Genomic DNA, 16,892 nt, shown 5'->3' on the forward strand with positions numbered 1-16,892 from the left:
GGTTGTGAACTAGAAGTTGTGAAGCCAGTCAAAGAGAGTGTGGTTTGGGCTGCACTAAGAAGGAGGCGTAAGGACCACCACGAGGGAACAGCTATAACAAGGGCAGTGGTGGAGTTGTACAGCTCAGTTACCAACACTGCCATGGTCACCCACTGCCTCAGTGAATCACAGAATCATTTAGGTTGGAAAAGACCTTTAAGATCACGGAGTCCAACTATTAACCCAGCACTGCCAAACCCAGCACTGCCAAACCCACCACTAAACCATGTCCCTCAGCACCACATTCACATGTCTTTTAAATCCCTCCAGGAATGGGGTCTCCACTGCTTCCCTGGGCAGCCAGTTCCAGGGCTTAACAGCTCTTTTGGGGAGGAAATTATTTCTAATGTCCAACTTAAACCTCCCCTGGTGCAACTTTTCCTCTCGTTCTATGCTTGTTACTTGGGAGAAGAGACTGACTTCCACCTGTCTCCAACCTCCTTTCAGGGAGTTATAGAGATCCAGAAGGTCTCCCCTCAGTATCTTTTCCAGGCTGAACAACCCCAGTTCCCTCAGCCTCTCCTCACAAGACTTGTGCTCTTCACCAGCTTTGTTGCCCTTCTTTGGAAGCATCCCAGCACCTCAATGGCTTTCCTGTGGTGATGTGAAGCTAGCCTGAGCCACCTCAAAGCAAAGAGAGGCTATGGGTCTTGAAAAGAGCTTTTCCCTCAGGCCCACACAGCTTGACACTGAAGGGAGAAGCTGCATTGGGCGGTGTGAGGGTCAAATCGGAACTGAGGAAAACTCAAGGAAATATCTGAGGGAACACTCGAACCTAAGTGAGGGAAATCAACAGAAGGAAGCGCACCCCGTGCCGGTGGGCGGTGGGAGGGGAGGCCCTCTCCCCAGGGTCCGGGACAGGGCCATGGCGCGGGGGTTGCCTCAGGTCTCCTCGCGCGGCCGGGGGCGGGCGGGCGGCGTCTAAGCGGTCCCTGCCCGGGAAGTGCCTGAAAATGTGCGGCCGGGACAGAGCTGGGGGGCCGGGGGAAGGGGAGGGCGCTCCCCGGCTCCCCTCCCACCCTCTCCGGATAAATGGGCCGCCGAGAGGCGGCAGGCGGGCGGACGGCGGGAGCTTGTGGACGAGCGCGGCCCGCCCGTCCTCTTCCCTCCGCCGCACCCAGCGCTCCCTGCCGGCGGGGCTGCCCCGGGCTCCGCCGCGTGTAAATGGCTGCATACCCGAGGGGCTGAGGCAGGGGGAATCGGGCCTTTCTGCTTTTCCCCAGTGGCCGCCTGACGGGCAGGAGGCGGCTGGGCTGGACAGGACGCGGGGGCCGGGTGGAGGGAAGGCGGCCGGGGTAGCCCGGTCCTGCTGATGCTGGCTTTTCCACCCCGCAGCAGGCTCAGTCCGGGCTCCGGCAGGCTGGTGGCGACGACTGGGACTCAAGAGGGACTCCCTGGGCTTCCTTCCCCTTCCCTCCCTCAGCGGCGGGCGGCGCTGGAGGATTTTCTCCCGCTGCGACCCCCTCGCTGCCCCTCAGACATGGTAGGTCACCTACAGCTGCAAGGGATGGACGAGAGCCTGAAGGAGAAGAGCCGGGAAGGCTTGTTGGACAGCCCGGACTCGGGGCTGCCCCCCAGCCCCAGCCCCCCTTTCTACTCCCTCTCGCCCGGTGAGGGTCGAACTGGGGGCAGCAGCGGTGCGGACCCCCCAGCCGCGGGGCACCGGCGAGAGGCCAAGGACGGCAAAGTGGTAAGAGCCAAACCTTGGGCACTGGGCTCTGTCCTCTCCAGGACCCGGGGGGGCAAAGGCTGGCCAAACCCTGGAATGGGGGCTGCGAGGAAAGGGGCCGTGCCAGTGATGGGGCACCCCAGCTGTATGGGGGCCCCCTCAGTGTCTGTCCTCCTGCACTGGTGGTCAAAGGCTTGTCCCCCATCATCAGCTGCAGGCCGGTGCTGGCAGCGCTGCTGGTGTGCCCAGGAAAGTGGATAGTCCAGTGCTGGTGAGGCGTTTTCTTAAACCCTGGCAGAAGTGTTTACAGTTTAGCTGAGTCAACTCTAATAACGGTGCAGGAGTGAAACTCAGGTCTGAAACAGGCTCCCCAGCCTAGCTTAAGAATAGAAAAGTGTAATTACCCCTTGGTGACACTGTCCTGCCTGGCAGACACAGGTTGGAGCTGCATCCGTCTGGACTAAGGCAGGCAGTCCAGCTCCAGCTCTCCTTAGTGCTTTGGCATCCCACATCAGCTTTGTTAGGAGCACGGAACCACAACAGCATTGGCTGAAAGAAAGACAAAAATGTCCATTAGCTTGGGGCAGGGTACAGATGTATGTGTGGGGAGCTGGTATGGAAGGATGGCTTGGAGGAGGCTGTGTGCTGCTGCCCTGTGCTGGAGCGGGATTCTGTGGTGTGAGTCTACGGGAAAGGTTTGTGTACTGCACATTGTCCAGGGGTGGAAAAGAGCTAGTGGCTGGTGAGCCATAGCAGTAGCAATGTAGATTTTGGTTAGCCTAACAGTGCCAGTGAAGCGGCTTACTTCTGAGTAAGATCTAGGTAGACTTATGATGAATATTTTCTTTTTTATCCCTTAGCTAGAAAAACTGTTTTTAAGACAGAAAGTTCAGAGCATAAGCCATAGTGCTGTAGCGGTGGAAGTTTTAAAAAGATGATAAAGTTCTTCCCCAGGGATCTTCCAAACGTTTTTGTACTGTATAAGACATTTGTAGGTGCATTCAACATAGATAATGTGCTTCTCTACAGAATAAAAAGTGAAGCACAAATATTTCCATGGGAAAAATTTATCAACCTATGGATTAGTGACAATTCAAAGACTTCTTCATGGTAGAGACGTTTTGCAGTGACTCCTCACACCCTCATGTACTTTCTCAAGTTCTTATGCTACTTTAGCATATTACTGAAAATTGCCTTTTACTCCTGAGCATGCCAAAACCTTCCCCATAAACAATGACTCTTTCTCACCAGACTATGGTGGGTAGGATGTGAGGTGTTAATTAGGGAAATCCAATCTCACACCTGCTAATGCTGAGGTTCCAAGTACAGAGTTGTACCTGCAGATACTGGGGCATGTGTGCTGTCTTGCTGGGACTGTTTGTGTACAAAGAGTTACCTACACGCCTCTGATTTGGCAGGATCAGCCTGTTGCTATGTATTTGCAAAATCAGTTGTGGGAGGAGGATGAATGAAAGCTTGCTGTACCAGAAAACAGCTGGGGTGGAGGTGTCAGCAAAGCTCTATAGTGGGGCTATGACAGCAATGTGACAGCTGGCCACCACTCCTCCCAAGAAAGCCCTTAGATATTGAAGATGAAAGAGCAGCAGAAAAACCTATTTCAGCTTTTGGGCTATTAGGACTGAGAGTTTTAGTTGCTTGACTTCAGTGGGGGGTGGGGGGGAATATTATGTCTATGATCTGTGTAAGGCAAAATTAAGTTTTCCAGTTACTTTTCTTTTAGTTCGATTGTAAACGAACATTTTACACATTTCAGAGGACCTTAGGCTGTGGATGTTCCCAAATTTTGTAACACATTGCAGCAGCCCTGGGGGGGATGGGTTTCATACATTGGGTATGTTTCCATGCCCTTCGCAGGTATAGGAGGCTGCAGAGATCCTAACACTGAAACCAGTTTGCCTCTACTATTTGGAGTGGCAAAAGACTATGCTTTTGAATTCTAACTGTGTGCTACACTGCAAAATAATGAACTAAATAGGAAACTCTGCTCTATTTGGCTGTACAGAGAGTTTATCATCTTATCATTTCCACCCTGCAAATGCTGTAGTTGTGGCTGCTATTGAGAAAGAAGGAAAAACAGAGAGCATTGCTTGCTCGATACTTCTGAATTTCAGTGTCTAATTGGCCTTAATCTTGCCATTTAACAAGGACTTGCAGATCTATGAGCACTTATGCCATCCATGAATGTGCTTCTGTTTACTACTCTGCTGTTCATCAGAGCATGCAGAATTGGCAAATCAATAATTGCAGCTATTTGCACAGCAAGGCATGTCTTTCTTAATTGCCTGCTATATTGCTGTTTATTTTGCTTATAAACATGACAGAGCCAGGAACACAGCCTGCACTCTTTGTCCTATGATACTGTAAAACCACGTAGAAGCTCAGTCACTACCGGCCACAATTCTGGTATGTATGTTTACCATAAATTGCTGTCAGGTGAAGGAAACAACATTCCAGTTCTCTGGGAAGCATTTCATACTACTCCTCACTGCAGACCTATCAAAACCTATTTGCACTCAGCTATTTTGCTCCAGCTTCACAAATATCTTGAAGATTTTTTTTTTCTGCTCCCATTTTAGTTTGTATGAGAAGAGCTGTCCTAGAGCAGAAAGAGGATCTGCCTGGCCTCAAACCAGGACACATGCCCTTATCGAAGACTTTCTCTTGTGTGAAATCTCTGCTCTGTGTTATTAACTGTGACTCTGAAAAAGTAAACTTTCTTCTCTTTAATAAGCATAACTCTGTTTCAGAGACAATGCACCATTTATTCACATTTAACCAGCCAATTTGATAATAGCTTTGGGATCCAAGGAAATATGAAAGGTAATTTAGGGCCAGAGTCATAAATACCACAAGTTTAACACCATTTAGGCATTGGGGTTTTTTTTCCATTTTACTTGCAGTGCAGGAGAAATTGGCTTTTATTTCTTCAAATAAAGCTCATGCAGGAAATTTATCAATTGTTTTCTGCTAAAGTGCAAGTATCCTAAAGAAAATAGACGGTGATTTTGTTGCCTGGTTCTGCCTTTTAAATTTGAAACATGGTTAAATTGAATCTTAGGACCTGAGTTACTGAATTCTCTAGGCTTTGTGTATAATGCTAGGCCAAAAGGAGCAAATTCACAGTGAAACAGATCTCTAACAATATGCAAAAGGAAGTGAAATTACATCAAAGTAGCCAGATCTGCTTAGAGTTTTCCCTGCTGTTGTTGTAGCCCTGAGATATAGTTTTAGGCTAAAAGAAATGCTTTTGGGCTGCGCTGAAGTAAGTGCTTTACATTCAGTAGTGTAACTCCTAGTGGGTATCAGGGGAGATCAGGATCACACTGCATCAAGTTCCTTTTTGTTTGAAAGACTTAAGTATTTGTGCATTCAACCTGCTTCACTGAGCACTGGCTTCTGATCAGCTATTAGATGAATGCCCTCATGTAGGGAATTTCTACTTACAGTCAGGAGCTGTGTTGGAAAACAGTGCAGTGCCATAATCAGTCTTGTGTGCTGGGAGGAGATTCCAGCTTCATCTCAAGCGCAGAGGCTTCCTGGGCATGGTCCCAACACAGGTCAGTGTGTGTGCCAATCCTGCTGGATTTATGGCTGGTATTACAAAAACAAAAATAAAAATCAACAAACCCAAACTAAACCACCTCTTCCTGAGATGCTGCATTTTGAAGAGCCCTTGAGCAACTGAATGTGCTCCAGGAAGGGAGACTCTCTTGTGGAGCCTGTGTGGGGAAGATGGCCATCAAAGGATTTCCAGGCAATATGTAACATCTAGACCCACTAACACCTACAGTGAAAGCATGTGTGAGGGAGAGGCCCAGCACCCCCAACCTCAGCCTGCTTGCTGCCTGTACATGAAGCAGGTGACATGAGACATGACTCTCCAACCCCATGTGGGTCCCAGCAGCTCTGGGGAAAGCCCCAGGCTTTTGCAGAGAGCAAGGCACCCATTTGGCACAGCAGCAGAGCATGCCTCAGGGGTTGGAGTTTGCAGCCTGGCATCCTGACCAACTTGTGAACCACTCCTATAGGGCAGGATCCAGCAGGAATTCCCCTGGCCAAGGCTTGGCAGTGGTTTGAGTTTCCTGCCTGTGCCTGCTGTCTGGCAAAGCCTAATTCCACCTGGCTCTCCCCTGTTCCTCAGCCCCATCCAGTTCTGAACATGCACCCCCTCCTCTTCCTCCTTAGTCCAAAGCCAGCAGAGAAAGAGTGGGGGGTGGCTCTGGGCCTCACCTAATCTGCAAACCATGACAGATGTTCCATCTGGGTAGATCAGGGAAAGAGTTGTAAGGGTCTCATCACCTTTTCTGACAAATGAGGCGGTATCTAGGGTGGCATCTCCTAGTTTAATTTCCACTGTGTCCCTGCACAATGCTGTGAACAACAGGCAAAGCTGCACACATTTCCCACGTGAAATAGAAGAGGGAGATAGGCAGGAAGGATGTAAGTCTTGGAAATAATAAAGCCCTTCTTTCTACCTGAGGTCTACATTTACTGTTATCCCCTCCAACTATAATCTCATCCGGCTCTAGTATAAATTACTCATAATGTGCAATATGTGAAGATATTGAGAAAATAAATGGTCTCTTAACCAACTATTGCTTATCAGCTGGAGAGGAGAATGTAGATGTGTGTCAAATAACTCAGGCAGATCTTTCATTAGAGCTGTAAATAACAGCTGAGTAAAGTGACATTTTCATGGACACGACATGTTACCATAGTGGGAAAATGTGGTGTGAGATTTGCTCATGCCCTAGCTAAGTTAGGAGCTGGGAATTTGGGAAGCTGTATCCTGTGCATAGCCCTGATGCTGGGAAAATCGTATCACTTACACTCTCTAGAGATCTAATGGCACATCTTAGTGCCTTCCACATAATGACCATAGCAAAAGGAGTCAGTCAGTTCTGGTCCTTCCTGCTCTCTGGGAGATTTATCTGTATCAAGTCACATTAATTTCCTTTCCTTTTTGTTGCTTTGCTGCCTGGAATGTGGAGGCTAAAGAACAGCTAGTGTATTTCAAGCCAGTTTCATGGTGCCTTTTTCACCCCTCATCCTTGCTTCCTATTTGGTAACTGCTGCCAGTCTTGTGAGTTACCTGAAATGAAAAGTATCTTTACAGAGCTCACTGACTATACATAATTATTAGGGGTAAAATAGCATTATTCTGCCCACTATATCATTTTTGCTGTTTTTCAGAACTCTGTGCTCTAAATACCCCCAGACACAGATGACACTTGTGGCAGGTTACAAAGCAGTGACATGGAGCTGAAGGATGTGTGTCTGTCCTAAAGTCATAACCCCATCTATAGCACTTCTGCCACCATCAGGGAAGTGCTGTTGGCTAGCTGTAGATTGAATCCTGTTCAGCAACAACTTTTATCTGTATTTATCTGTGTGCTACTTGAAGAAAACAAGAGTTTAGCTGCCCAGGCTGTTACATGCCTCAAAGGCACCAGAGTTAAGACAGAGGGGAAAAATGCAGCCAAACAAGAAAGTACTTCAACTTTTTAATAATACTGTAACTCTTTGCTTGTTGAAACAAATTATGTATCCTAAAGGAAATAAAACTGATGATACACTTACTGCTTGATTTTCACCTTGGCTTTGTTTTGAGGGCATGACATGTTACATGTGTGGCTCACTTTTGATCCCTCCACCATCTTCCCTTTGCCTCTTCATCCTTCTGGGTTTACCACACTCCTGCTCTCCCAGCATAAAGTTTACAGGGTTGTGGCTTTTCCAGAGCTGCATCTGATAAGTAGCAGCGCAACTCCTAATTATTTGGGGCAGATTAGTGAGGTGCCTTCCAGCACAGCAATCCTAGGCTTTGCTCTTTGGCTAGACAGACCTGGACTGAATTACTGATGGTCAGCCTGGTCTAAAGACATGTGGGTTTCTTTTCTTCATCATCAGTGACGCCCAGTACTGTGCAACAAGCTCTGCTCCTGCCAGCCCATGTGTGGTGCAGGGCAATAAGGAAAGTCACCTTGTTTGCGAAGTGTCCAAGGATTGACGAGTGATTGCTAGAAATGAGCTAAAGATGATCATTTTCTCAAGGGAGCTCAGCAGTCCCGTGTTCCTCTTCTTTCAACTATTCCTGTGCAGAAGGGAAAACAATTGAGTCAGTATTTTTTTTTTACAGGCAGAGCATACTTGTTTTGTTTATACCTGAAAACAGGCTGGAAAGAGCTGGTGTCAAACTCTTGCCAAAAAGCCTTTAACACGTGCCAAATATATAACATTTCAGCCCCAAAGACAAATCATTTGGAAAGCTTTTATCTTCTGTTACTTGCTTCCCAACTCCAGGTGAGCTGCAAGGAGCAGATATTTCAGACCATCACTGGAGGTGAAACAAAATGTCATCTGACATGCCTTGCAGTCACTGCAGTGTAAACCCTGGGCTTACTGTTCAGTGACCCTTTCACTCTGTGCACGCAGTTGAGTTGCTTGTTTGGTGAGCAGACTGCAGGGTCTTGCAGATGATCTCTATTTATAGACGCTGCTTTGCAAGTTGTTTACATCTTCCAGTGACTTCCGGGTGACCTCAAAGTTTCTAACCAGAAGCTCACAGTATGGCTCCTGGTAGATAAGTGTGAATCTGTCATGGTCTCATGTGTGGTGGAAGTCACTGGCTTTAGCTTCCTAGTGTCCACAATTGTCCTAGCTTTCCAAATTAACAAAGCTAAGCCTGCAGGTCTGAAGTTGATGGTTCTTTATAGCATAGGAAATGCATTATGGAATGTCTTTTGTCACCCTTCCCTGCCCAGAGCAAGGTCAGCTATAACCCACAGTGGAAATAGCCTCTTCACTCCATCCAGAACTAACCTGGAGAAGACTTAATCTTGCTCTCACCAAATTCAGTGGCAACTTTTTGACTCTGATTGCTTTCAGTCATGGATGACAGAGCCTCCCTTCCTCCATGCGCACTGGTATTGTTTCGGCAGCATGTGCTTGTTTCCTGTTCCCTGCTGTGGGGCTTGTGATTTGAACAGACAGTGCTTGCCTCTGTGCCCTCACTGACTGTGCAGCACCCCCAGCACACAGCAGCTGTGAAGCCTGTTCCTGAACAAACAGTGGGGGCCAGACGCCCCAGCAACGTTCCTGCTAAGCCGCAGGAAGGACCTTGCCTCCTGCATCCTCATCTCAAGGGATGTTTAGAGCACACTTAGTGTGAGCATATGTTAGCAAGAAGTGTGGAGGCCTGGATGCACTGAAATGGTTTCTTTAAAACTGTACTTTTATAGATGCCTGTGCAGAACTGTTAAGAGATCTGGATTTCTCCTGCATTAATCTAGCAAAGCAGCTCATGGTTAGCATCCATCCAGATCTGCAATTTGGCATTCTAGCAAGCTAGTCTGCATCTGCAAAGCAGCTTAATTCACAACTGGTCTGTTTTACCCAGTCTTCACTTGTGCCTAGCCAGTGAGCTGAACTCACAGTGAGATAACACTGGGGTGTCTGTGGAGCACAGAGCAGTGCTTCCCAACCTTTTTTTCCTAGTTAAAGTTTGCAGTCCGATTTGCCCGTAAACAACTCTTCTTTAGAAGCTGGGGCAGAAAAGCTTTCTCAGTTCTGTTCTGGTCACCACTTTATGGGTGATTGGTACCAGAGTGTGAAACTCTTTGGTGGCCATGATTTATTTTACCTGCTAGGGGAAACAGCAAGCCACCACATTGCTGGTTACACTCAAAGAGAACTATTTTCCCTCCCCAGCTGAAGTGAACATCACAAAGGCTTCCCAAGACCCTTCCTTAAGTGGGCACAGTGTAAAAAGAAGGTAGGTTCTCAGCTGGAGTTTTGCCAATGTCAGGCATGGCCACAGGAGTATAAAGTGAACAGTTTCCTGAGGGAGGGACACATATCCCCAGCTTTTCTTTCCTTTCCCAATTAAAGCAATCTACATCTCTTTGCAGGTGAAGCCCCCAAAGGCCAGATTGCCTGCTGTTGGCAGAGCCCAGCAATGCATGTGGTGTTTGACTCCTGCACCCCAATGAACCTCTCCTCGTGTACAAGATGTCTTTAGCAAGAGCTTTGGCCATGTACAGACTGTTAAAAGCTAGAGATCTGCTCTCATGTGAAATAAGGCTTGTTTGATCTAAACAATTCATATTTCAGAAGCAAAGAGCTTTATTTATGAGCAAAAAGGCTGCCCCTGCCCTCTCCTGTCAAAAGTGCTGAAAGCAGTTCAGGAATGAACTTTGCCTTTTGGCTAGTGTTTGGTAGTGGGAGTGAACATAGTTTATTTTGGTCTTTTTTCCTCTCATTCCTATGCAAATATTGTCCTCTTTTTTTGACAATAGACCAGAAATATTCCATCAAAAAGAAAGGTTGGCCATTTCACTTTTCAGTTTAGCACAGTAGTGAAGTGCAGGGATATTTCAGCAGGGAAAGACTAAACAGCTCTGTGGATTTGGGATCTGGTGGGATTTGTGTATCTGGTGAATTCAGATGAAGCAATGACTTTTGTTTGCCTTAGTCAAAGGCAGGAAGCCTCAACCTCTGGAGAAACCAGAGGAGCTGGAGAAACTCAGTGGAAGCTGATGCTGTAGAGTGGGTTCAACAGTGCTTTGCCAGTTAACGCCAGCTTGAGGGATAGCCTGATCAGCATCTGGAAGCCTGCATGTTGTACCGGGTAGGGCACAAGCTGCAGTACTTCTTACCCAGCACTGCCTGGGGGAACCAGGTCACAGCTCCACTGCTCCACCACCCAACCAGAAGATGCTGAGGAAAGTGGAAAGGAGTGGTATGGGAAGAGCAGGCCAATAAAAGAGCTATCTCCTCAGCTACCATCAGTGACTTCTGTGAGTCCTGAGATGATCTGACACTGATAATATATGGCTGTGATTGTAGGATGCGTGGCCTAGGCATGGTGTGAAGGGGAAAAACTCCATGAGCTTCTCAGCTGTCTAGAGACCTTTCAGCCCTGCACAGAGGTTGCCACCCATCTCCTTTAAAGAGATCCTGTGTCCCTGTGTGTCATAAATTGCTGCCAACAGAAAAATAGTGACAGGGACTGAAACCTGCAAAGTCATTTTTCGTGAGCGCAGGATTAGGGTTAATTAACTGTGGGCTCAATCCAGACACAGGATCCCTCTATGTGGGAACTGATGTTTAAGAGCACTCCAGTAAAGAGAAGTGGGGTTGCTCATTTCTGTGGTAGGCAGAGGAGACTAGACAATTTGTCAAAGTAACTTCAGGGTCTTTAAACCCCAGCTTTTGGTGTAATGAATTGGAGCAGCTCCATGCATTAAGAAGCCCTGGCTTTAAACTGGTTTCCTGCATTGCATAGGCTACAAGGTATCCCAGTGTCTCACCCCACATTTGGATGCTCATAGTTAACCAGAACATCCTTTGGACCCTGGCAGCCATTTTTGGCACAGAGACTTCAGCAACAGCAGGTCTGCCGCTGCCCCTGCTGGACTGTTGCAAGGGATACATTGTTTTCAGCATACATATATATACACATAAGATTATATACACACATCTCTTAAGTAGATCTATGCTCCCTACCAGTGCATTTAGTCTCTACCTGTGTTACATCAGACTTGGAGCACTTCTCCATGCCAGTGCACTTCAAGTCCTTGTGAGACTTACTCATTGTAACAGTGAAGGTAACATCAGGGCTAAAGAAAATCCCCAAACAATTCCTATGAGAAACAAGAAGAGGAAAGGAAGGGCTACATTTCAGTAAAGATAGCCTGCAGCATGGAGTGCCAGAGATGTGGGCACAGTCACTTACCTGGGTGATGTGCTGGGCAGAGGGAGGTGGAGAAGGTGGTGGTGGTGGGTGGAGGGCAGCCTGGTGTGTTGCTTCCGCCCTGAGGGCTGAGAACTTGACAATGGTCGCTCCCCTTTGAGCATGAAGAATGCTTTCCTCAGCGTGATGAACCCCACTAATGCAGGGCCCTGCTACAAACCTGAAAAAGACAGGGCCTGTGACAGGGAGCTGAATGCTGATGAGAGTGCAAATCAAGCTCAGCTTGCATGAAACAAAGTTGGTCCTGATGCTGCCAGTCACCTGTTCTGACTGCCAGAGTCTGTCACCTGCAGTGTCTCCCACAGGACTCTGAGGGGACAGACTTCAGAACGGTTGGAGATACTGATGTCTCCTCCTACTCCTAGGAGCTCAGCAGCCACAGCACAGTATGAACTGTGCCAGCCTCATCTGTTGTGCCCTAACACTTCCTGTGCTCTTCTTCCCTGCAGATGCCATACCTGCTCCTGAACCCATCCATGCTGGAGATGAAGCCTCGAATGTACCCTGTGTTTTTTGGAGAGAGCATTGAGGTCAACCCTGAGCCTGTGCAGGAGATCAGGTACAGATGGTTTTGGGTGGCTGGGGATTTCTGTCTTTTCCCTGGTACTTTTCCTTCTGCAATAAATTAAAATGTGTTTACAAATGGAAGTTCTGATGGGAAGGGAGGGACATGTGGGAGAGTAATGCCTGAATTAAAGGCACTGACAGCAGCAAAGGTAGAGGGGAGGAGGCAAGAACTGAAGGGAGGTTGTAAGAGAAGGTGGCTTTCCTTCCATGGCCCACTCAAATCCAAGTCTATGATGGTAAACTATTACCATCTGTAGGCTTGATGACCTTCACTAAGTAATCTGATGGTCTCTGTTTTATTCCCTGCTGACTTGCATCCTCAGAAAACCCTTACACACCTTTATAACTGGCACCTGTTTTTATTAGCACTTGTAGCAGAGATGCCAACATTAGCCCAGTCCACAGAGACAGAATGAGCTCCTCCTCATGAAGAGATGGTCCCTTAGGCCAGTGATGGAGGTGTTCTCATCTCCTGCAGGGCTGGTACTGTGGCCTGTGGGTACATCTCTGATCTTCTGTCACTCCTTAGCTGGTGTGGAATGTACTCTCTGAACAGCATGGAGCAGTTACACACAGCTCAGGGCAGGGACAGTGGGAGGACCATAAGCCCAATTCCCACCCTCCTCAACCTATGCAAAGTCTCTCTGGAAACATAACCCAGTAAATCTCTGCTTGCTGAGGAACTGCTGGCGGGCTTGTTTTTATGATGATTGCATGGGAGCTGTGCTTTATGTGTGTTAAATGACTTGCTTACACCCTGGCTGTGCAAAACACATTACAGCAGCTCAGGTTACACGCAGTGCACAATCAGTCAGACCCCTCCGGGCGGAGGTAATGACAAGCACACACCCAGCTTTTAATCTTTTTTACGTGGAGCTGCACATTCCTTGGCTGCTGATTGCTGGAGGAACGTCTGGGGAGCTGGGAAAACAAGTGAAAGTCCTGCTGCCACCCGTGGCCAGGGATTCCAGGAAAAGCCTTTTGCATGGCCTCGTGTCTGTACATCCCATCTGGGTGCCTGCAGAAAACAGGCAGGGCTGTGGCATCCCACGTTTTGTGGGTTGTTCATCTGATGGTTGCTAACAGCACCACTTCCTTTGAGACCAATAGTTTGGATGCTGGACACCTCATCTCTTTGCTTTGCCCACTATTTGACCATTGCTTGGATTTTCTGTAGGCCCCAACAAGCAACCTCTCCTCTCATCTCCCAACACTTTGATTTCAGTTAGCTTGAGTGTCTTGTGCTCTGATGGCAAGGCAATATACAGAAAAAAACCCCACAACAACACAGCAAGGTGGGTTTCCACCAAGACTCCCCAGCAGGATGGTGGCCTGAACCACAGGCTGTAGTTTAACACACACTTTAGGTCACTTTATGCCAGTACTGAAGGCTCCAGGGAGACTTTATAGTGGCCTTCCAGTACCTGGAAGGGGCCTAACAAGGAAGCCAGGAAAGGACTTTTTACAAGGGCTTGTTGTGGTGGGATGAGAGGGGATGGTTTGAAGCTGGAAGAGGGCAGATTTAGACTGGAGATTAGAAAGAAATTCTTTACACTGATGGTGGTGAGACACTGGAAGAGGTTGTTCAGGGAGGTCATAGAAGACCCCTCCCTGAGGGTATTCAAGGCCAGGTTGGATAAGGCCTTGAGCAACCTGATCTAATGGAAGACATCCCTGCCTATGGCAGAAGGGTTGGAACTAGATGATCTTTAAGGTCTCTTCCAACCCTAACCATTCTGTGATTCTATGACTCTCTGCTTTGGGTTTTAGGACTGGTGGCTGTCCCAGTCTCTGTACAGTAAGAGGTCATAAATGCTTCCAGCTCCAAAGGGTCAGAGAAGAGTCCTGCTTGTCGTGTCGTCTTTGCTGCCTGGGTTGTGTTCCTTATACCTTGCTGTCCTTTGCAGGTGCAATTCCGAGGTGAAGTACGACTCCGAGAAGCATTATCGGGATGACATCTTCTACAGCCCCATCCCCACCGTCACCACCTACAGCGAGACCATCATTGCTGCTCCCAATAGCACCTGGCGGAACTACAAGTCCCAGCTGATCTTCGAGCCCCGCCAGAAGCCGCTGAAGTTTCAGAGCACGACCATCATTTTCCCCAAGCGTGCCAAGAACATTTACCGGACCACCCTCAACTACAGCTTGGGTTGTGCCAAGCGCTGGTTTGCTTCCAGTGTGCAGCTGGAACTCTGTGAGGAAAGCAGCCCCTGCGTCATCTACAGCGAGACCCTCTGATGCGCCCTGCCGCTGGCAACTGCGTGACCTCAAGGAGGCCCTGGCCTTTGCTGGGACTCTGGCTGGGCCTCCGTCGATGGCGACTGAGTATTACTGGCTGGAGAACACGTCGTCTCGGGTGAGGCCGAACTGGCTGGGAGGAGGCTTGCAGGGCACGGGATGGTTTTGATCAGAGACAGGCTGGCTTGTATTCTGCAACGTTCCTGGCATTCATGATCTGGATTTTTTTGTTGCTTCCCTCAAGTATATCTATTTTTGACTTGTGTTTAGATGAAATCAAGATGACAAAGGACCCTATTACCCGTAGCAGTGAGCTGCCTCCTGAGCTCTGTAAGTCTCATGTAGCACACAGGTGAGACTCCCTGTAACCTTCAGTGATATTCTGACCTCTGCAAAGGGAAGACCAAGTGCAGAGCCAGTGTCCAGTTTGCCCGGCATACACCAAGCCAGGTCTCTTAGAATTCAAATGCAGAGGAAGTGGTTATTTGCATCAATGCCTCGCAGCTTGCTCCAACAGCTCATCTGAGAGAGCTTCAATATTACACCACTGCAGTAACCTTAGGCCTGATTTACTGTGAGGGGGGACTGTCACTGAGAAAAAGAGGAAGGAAACAGGCGCAAGGGCTCTTGCTAGCAGCTAGATGTTTATCTGCCATAGCAAGGCACAGGTCAACCAGGAGATAGGAGAAAGGTCTACACTGATGCACAGACACTACTTCTGTGAGCCCAGCCAAGAGTACACAAAGGAGGCTGAGGAAACTGAATAGCTGAAGGGCTATTTTCTAAAGGTGTCCAAGTGATTTAGGAACCCAGGGCCCTTATACTCCCAGTCACAGTATCACAGTAACTAAGGTTGGAGTGGTCCAACCAAATGGTCCAAGTGGGCCATGCTGTTTGTTGTCTCCAACGCTCATTTTACAGGGATCTTTATGCACTTGCAACCCTTTTGAGTTTCAGGGTATGGTTGTATTGAGAAAGGAGTGTAGTATAAGAAGAGGCTGTCTAGTTTCAAAGAAGCCTGTGCAGGTTTAACTCACTAGCAAGGTTGCTCATCCTCTCAGGAGTTTCCATATGTGTGGCATGGACAGCTTTGCTGGTTGTGGAGGAGCAGCCAAACTTTGTCTCAGTGAAGGATTGAAGAGCCCAAATCCAGCTATGTTTTCCTTTATCAGCCAGGCTGTAGCCATTCAACAGGTACTTCACAAATAGCTGAGCTGTCTCTGCAAAGGGATCCAGAAACACTGAGAGAGCAGGAGTCACGACAGCTGTGCCAACCTAGACCATTCCCCACTCATGAATAACATCTGATTTCCCTTCAAATTGGTAGCTCACTGAAAATCTGCAAGAGCCTGGAGACACACACCCCCCACATATAACCTTTCAAAATAGCATGGAATTGTCTCCAGAAATCTAACCAAGAATTTGTGCATGCTGCTCAGCAGAGCTCAGACTTAGAAAATAACCACAGAGCTCTGGAAGTTAATTTCTAGCTTTCTCTCTTCTAAACTTTCCATTTTGTTCCTGACTTGCTGTGAGTCTGATTGAATTATTTCAGAACAGAACTGAGCAGCCAAGTCAGAAAACCTATTAACAGTGTCAAGAAGATGCAGCTGATTGCCCAGAACAGTTGATGCACAAACCCACAGGGACTGGGAGGGGGAAATCTGAAAACTTAGAAAAAAATAAAATAGTGACTTACAAAAATACTTTTCCCATCAGTTTCTAAAAGCAATTGGTAAATGTGACCAGAACTGTGACCTTTATGAAACAGAGTTCTCTTGTTTAAAATGGAGCCCAGTTTTTCCACCAGAAGTCTTTATAGACAAACTTAAATCCTGACAGATGAAGTGTCCTTACCACTGAAGATGTGTGCTCTGGCACTGATGGATTCTGCCTCTCTGCTTGGGAGCTAGGACTTGGTAGGGTGAAATATCAAAGGATTTCCAAGACTTCCAGCTGCTGTTGAACTCTTCTCAGGAACACAGAAACAAGGATTGTATTGGTTATTGGTCAGAATTTGCTGTCACATTTTGTCCAGAGCCTGGAAAAGCAGCAGCTGCCTCCAAAGGGGTAATTATGCCTAAAGCAACCCCACTCCCCAGAGCTCCAGCAAACATGAGGTACCCAAAGCAGCAGGACAGTTAAGTTAGGATGAATGTTGTCCCAGTGTAATGCAAGGTGGTAATGCACTTACCTGCTAGCTCATCTTGAGGTCTACCCTGTTCTGGTGAGCATTGTGACCAGTAGAAATCTTCCTCTGCCTGCCTGGTGCATCATAAAGCCTCTGATGGGCTCTTTTCATGCACCTGTGAGAGTCTGTAATAAAGGGGGTAGATTTCCAAGCTGAGCAACAGTGTAATCCAGGTTTAAAAGCAAGGCCAATACTCATACCCAGGAGATCTCTGTGTGATGACAGATGAGATTGTGGACACCTCCTCAGAGCAAGCATGAAGACAGGCTGACCTCCAAGCCAAAGGGATGCCAGAGACTCCCTGTTCCGACCATCCATTGGGCTTTTCTTCTGTTAACAGCTGGATTATTCCCTGGCTCCAGGCACAAAGCTGTAGTTTTTGATCACAATGGTCTTTGAGCTGGACAGGT

The 16,892-nt window shown here is 47.8% G+C and overlaps 1 protein-coding gene across 1 annotated transcript; it reads left to right on the top strand.

Annotated features, from left to right (window-relative positions):
• The first annotated feature begins 1,044 nt into the window (after positions 1-1,044).
• RFLNA (refilin A) lies at positions 1,045-15,122 on the top strand. Its single transcript, XM_009909551.2, has 3 exons — positions 1,045-1,729; positions 11,933-12,042; positions 13,958-15,122. Exons 1-3 carry the CDS (start codon positions 1,352-1,354, stop codon positions 14,289-14,291), a joined length of 822 nt encoding a protein of 273 aa, XP_009907853.2. The 5' UTR covers positions 1,045-1,351; the 3' UTR covers positions 14,292-15,122.
• Positions 15,123-16,892: the final 1,770 nt, after the last annotated feature.

The sequence above is a fragment of the Dryobates pubescens genome, chromosome 25 (genome assembly GCF_014839835.1).
Source record: "Dryobates pubescens isolate bDryPub1 chromosome 25, bDryPub1.pri, whole genome shotgun sequence".
In the NCBI taxonomy this organism is placed as follows: domain Eukaryota; kingdom Metazoa; phylum Chordata; class Aves; order Piciformes; family Picidae; genus Dryobates; species Dryobates pubescens.

Coding starts and splice junctions, on each gene's coding strand:
- RFLNA (XM_009909551.2), top strand. CDS start 1,352: ATGCTGGCTTTTCCACCCCGCAGCAGGCTCAGTCCGGGCTCCGGCAGG. Junction 1,730..11,932: donor AGGCCAAGGACGGCAAAGTG/GTAAGAGCCAAA, acceptor TCTTCCCTGCAG/ATGCCATACCTGCTCCTGAA. Junction 12,043..13,957: donor GAGCCTGTGCAGGAGATCAG/GTACAGATGGTT, acceptor TGTCCTTTGCAG/GTGCAATTCCGAGGTGAAGT.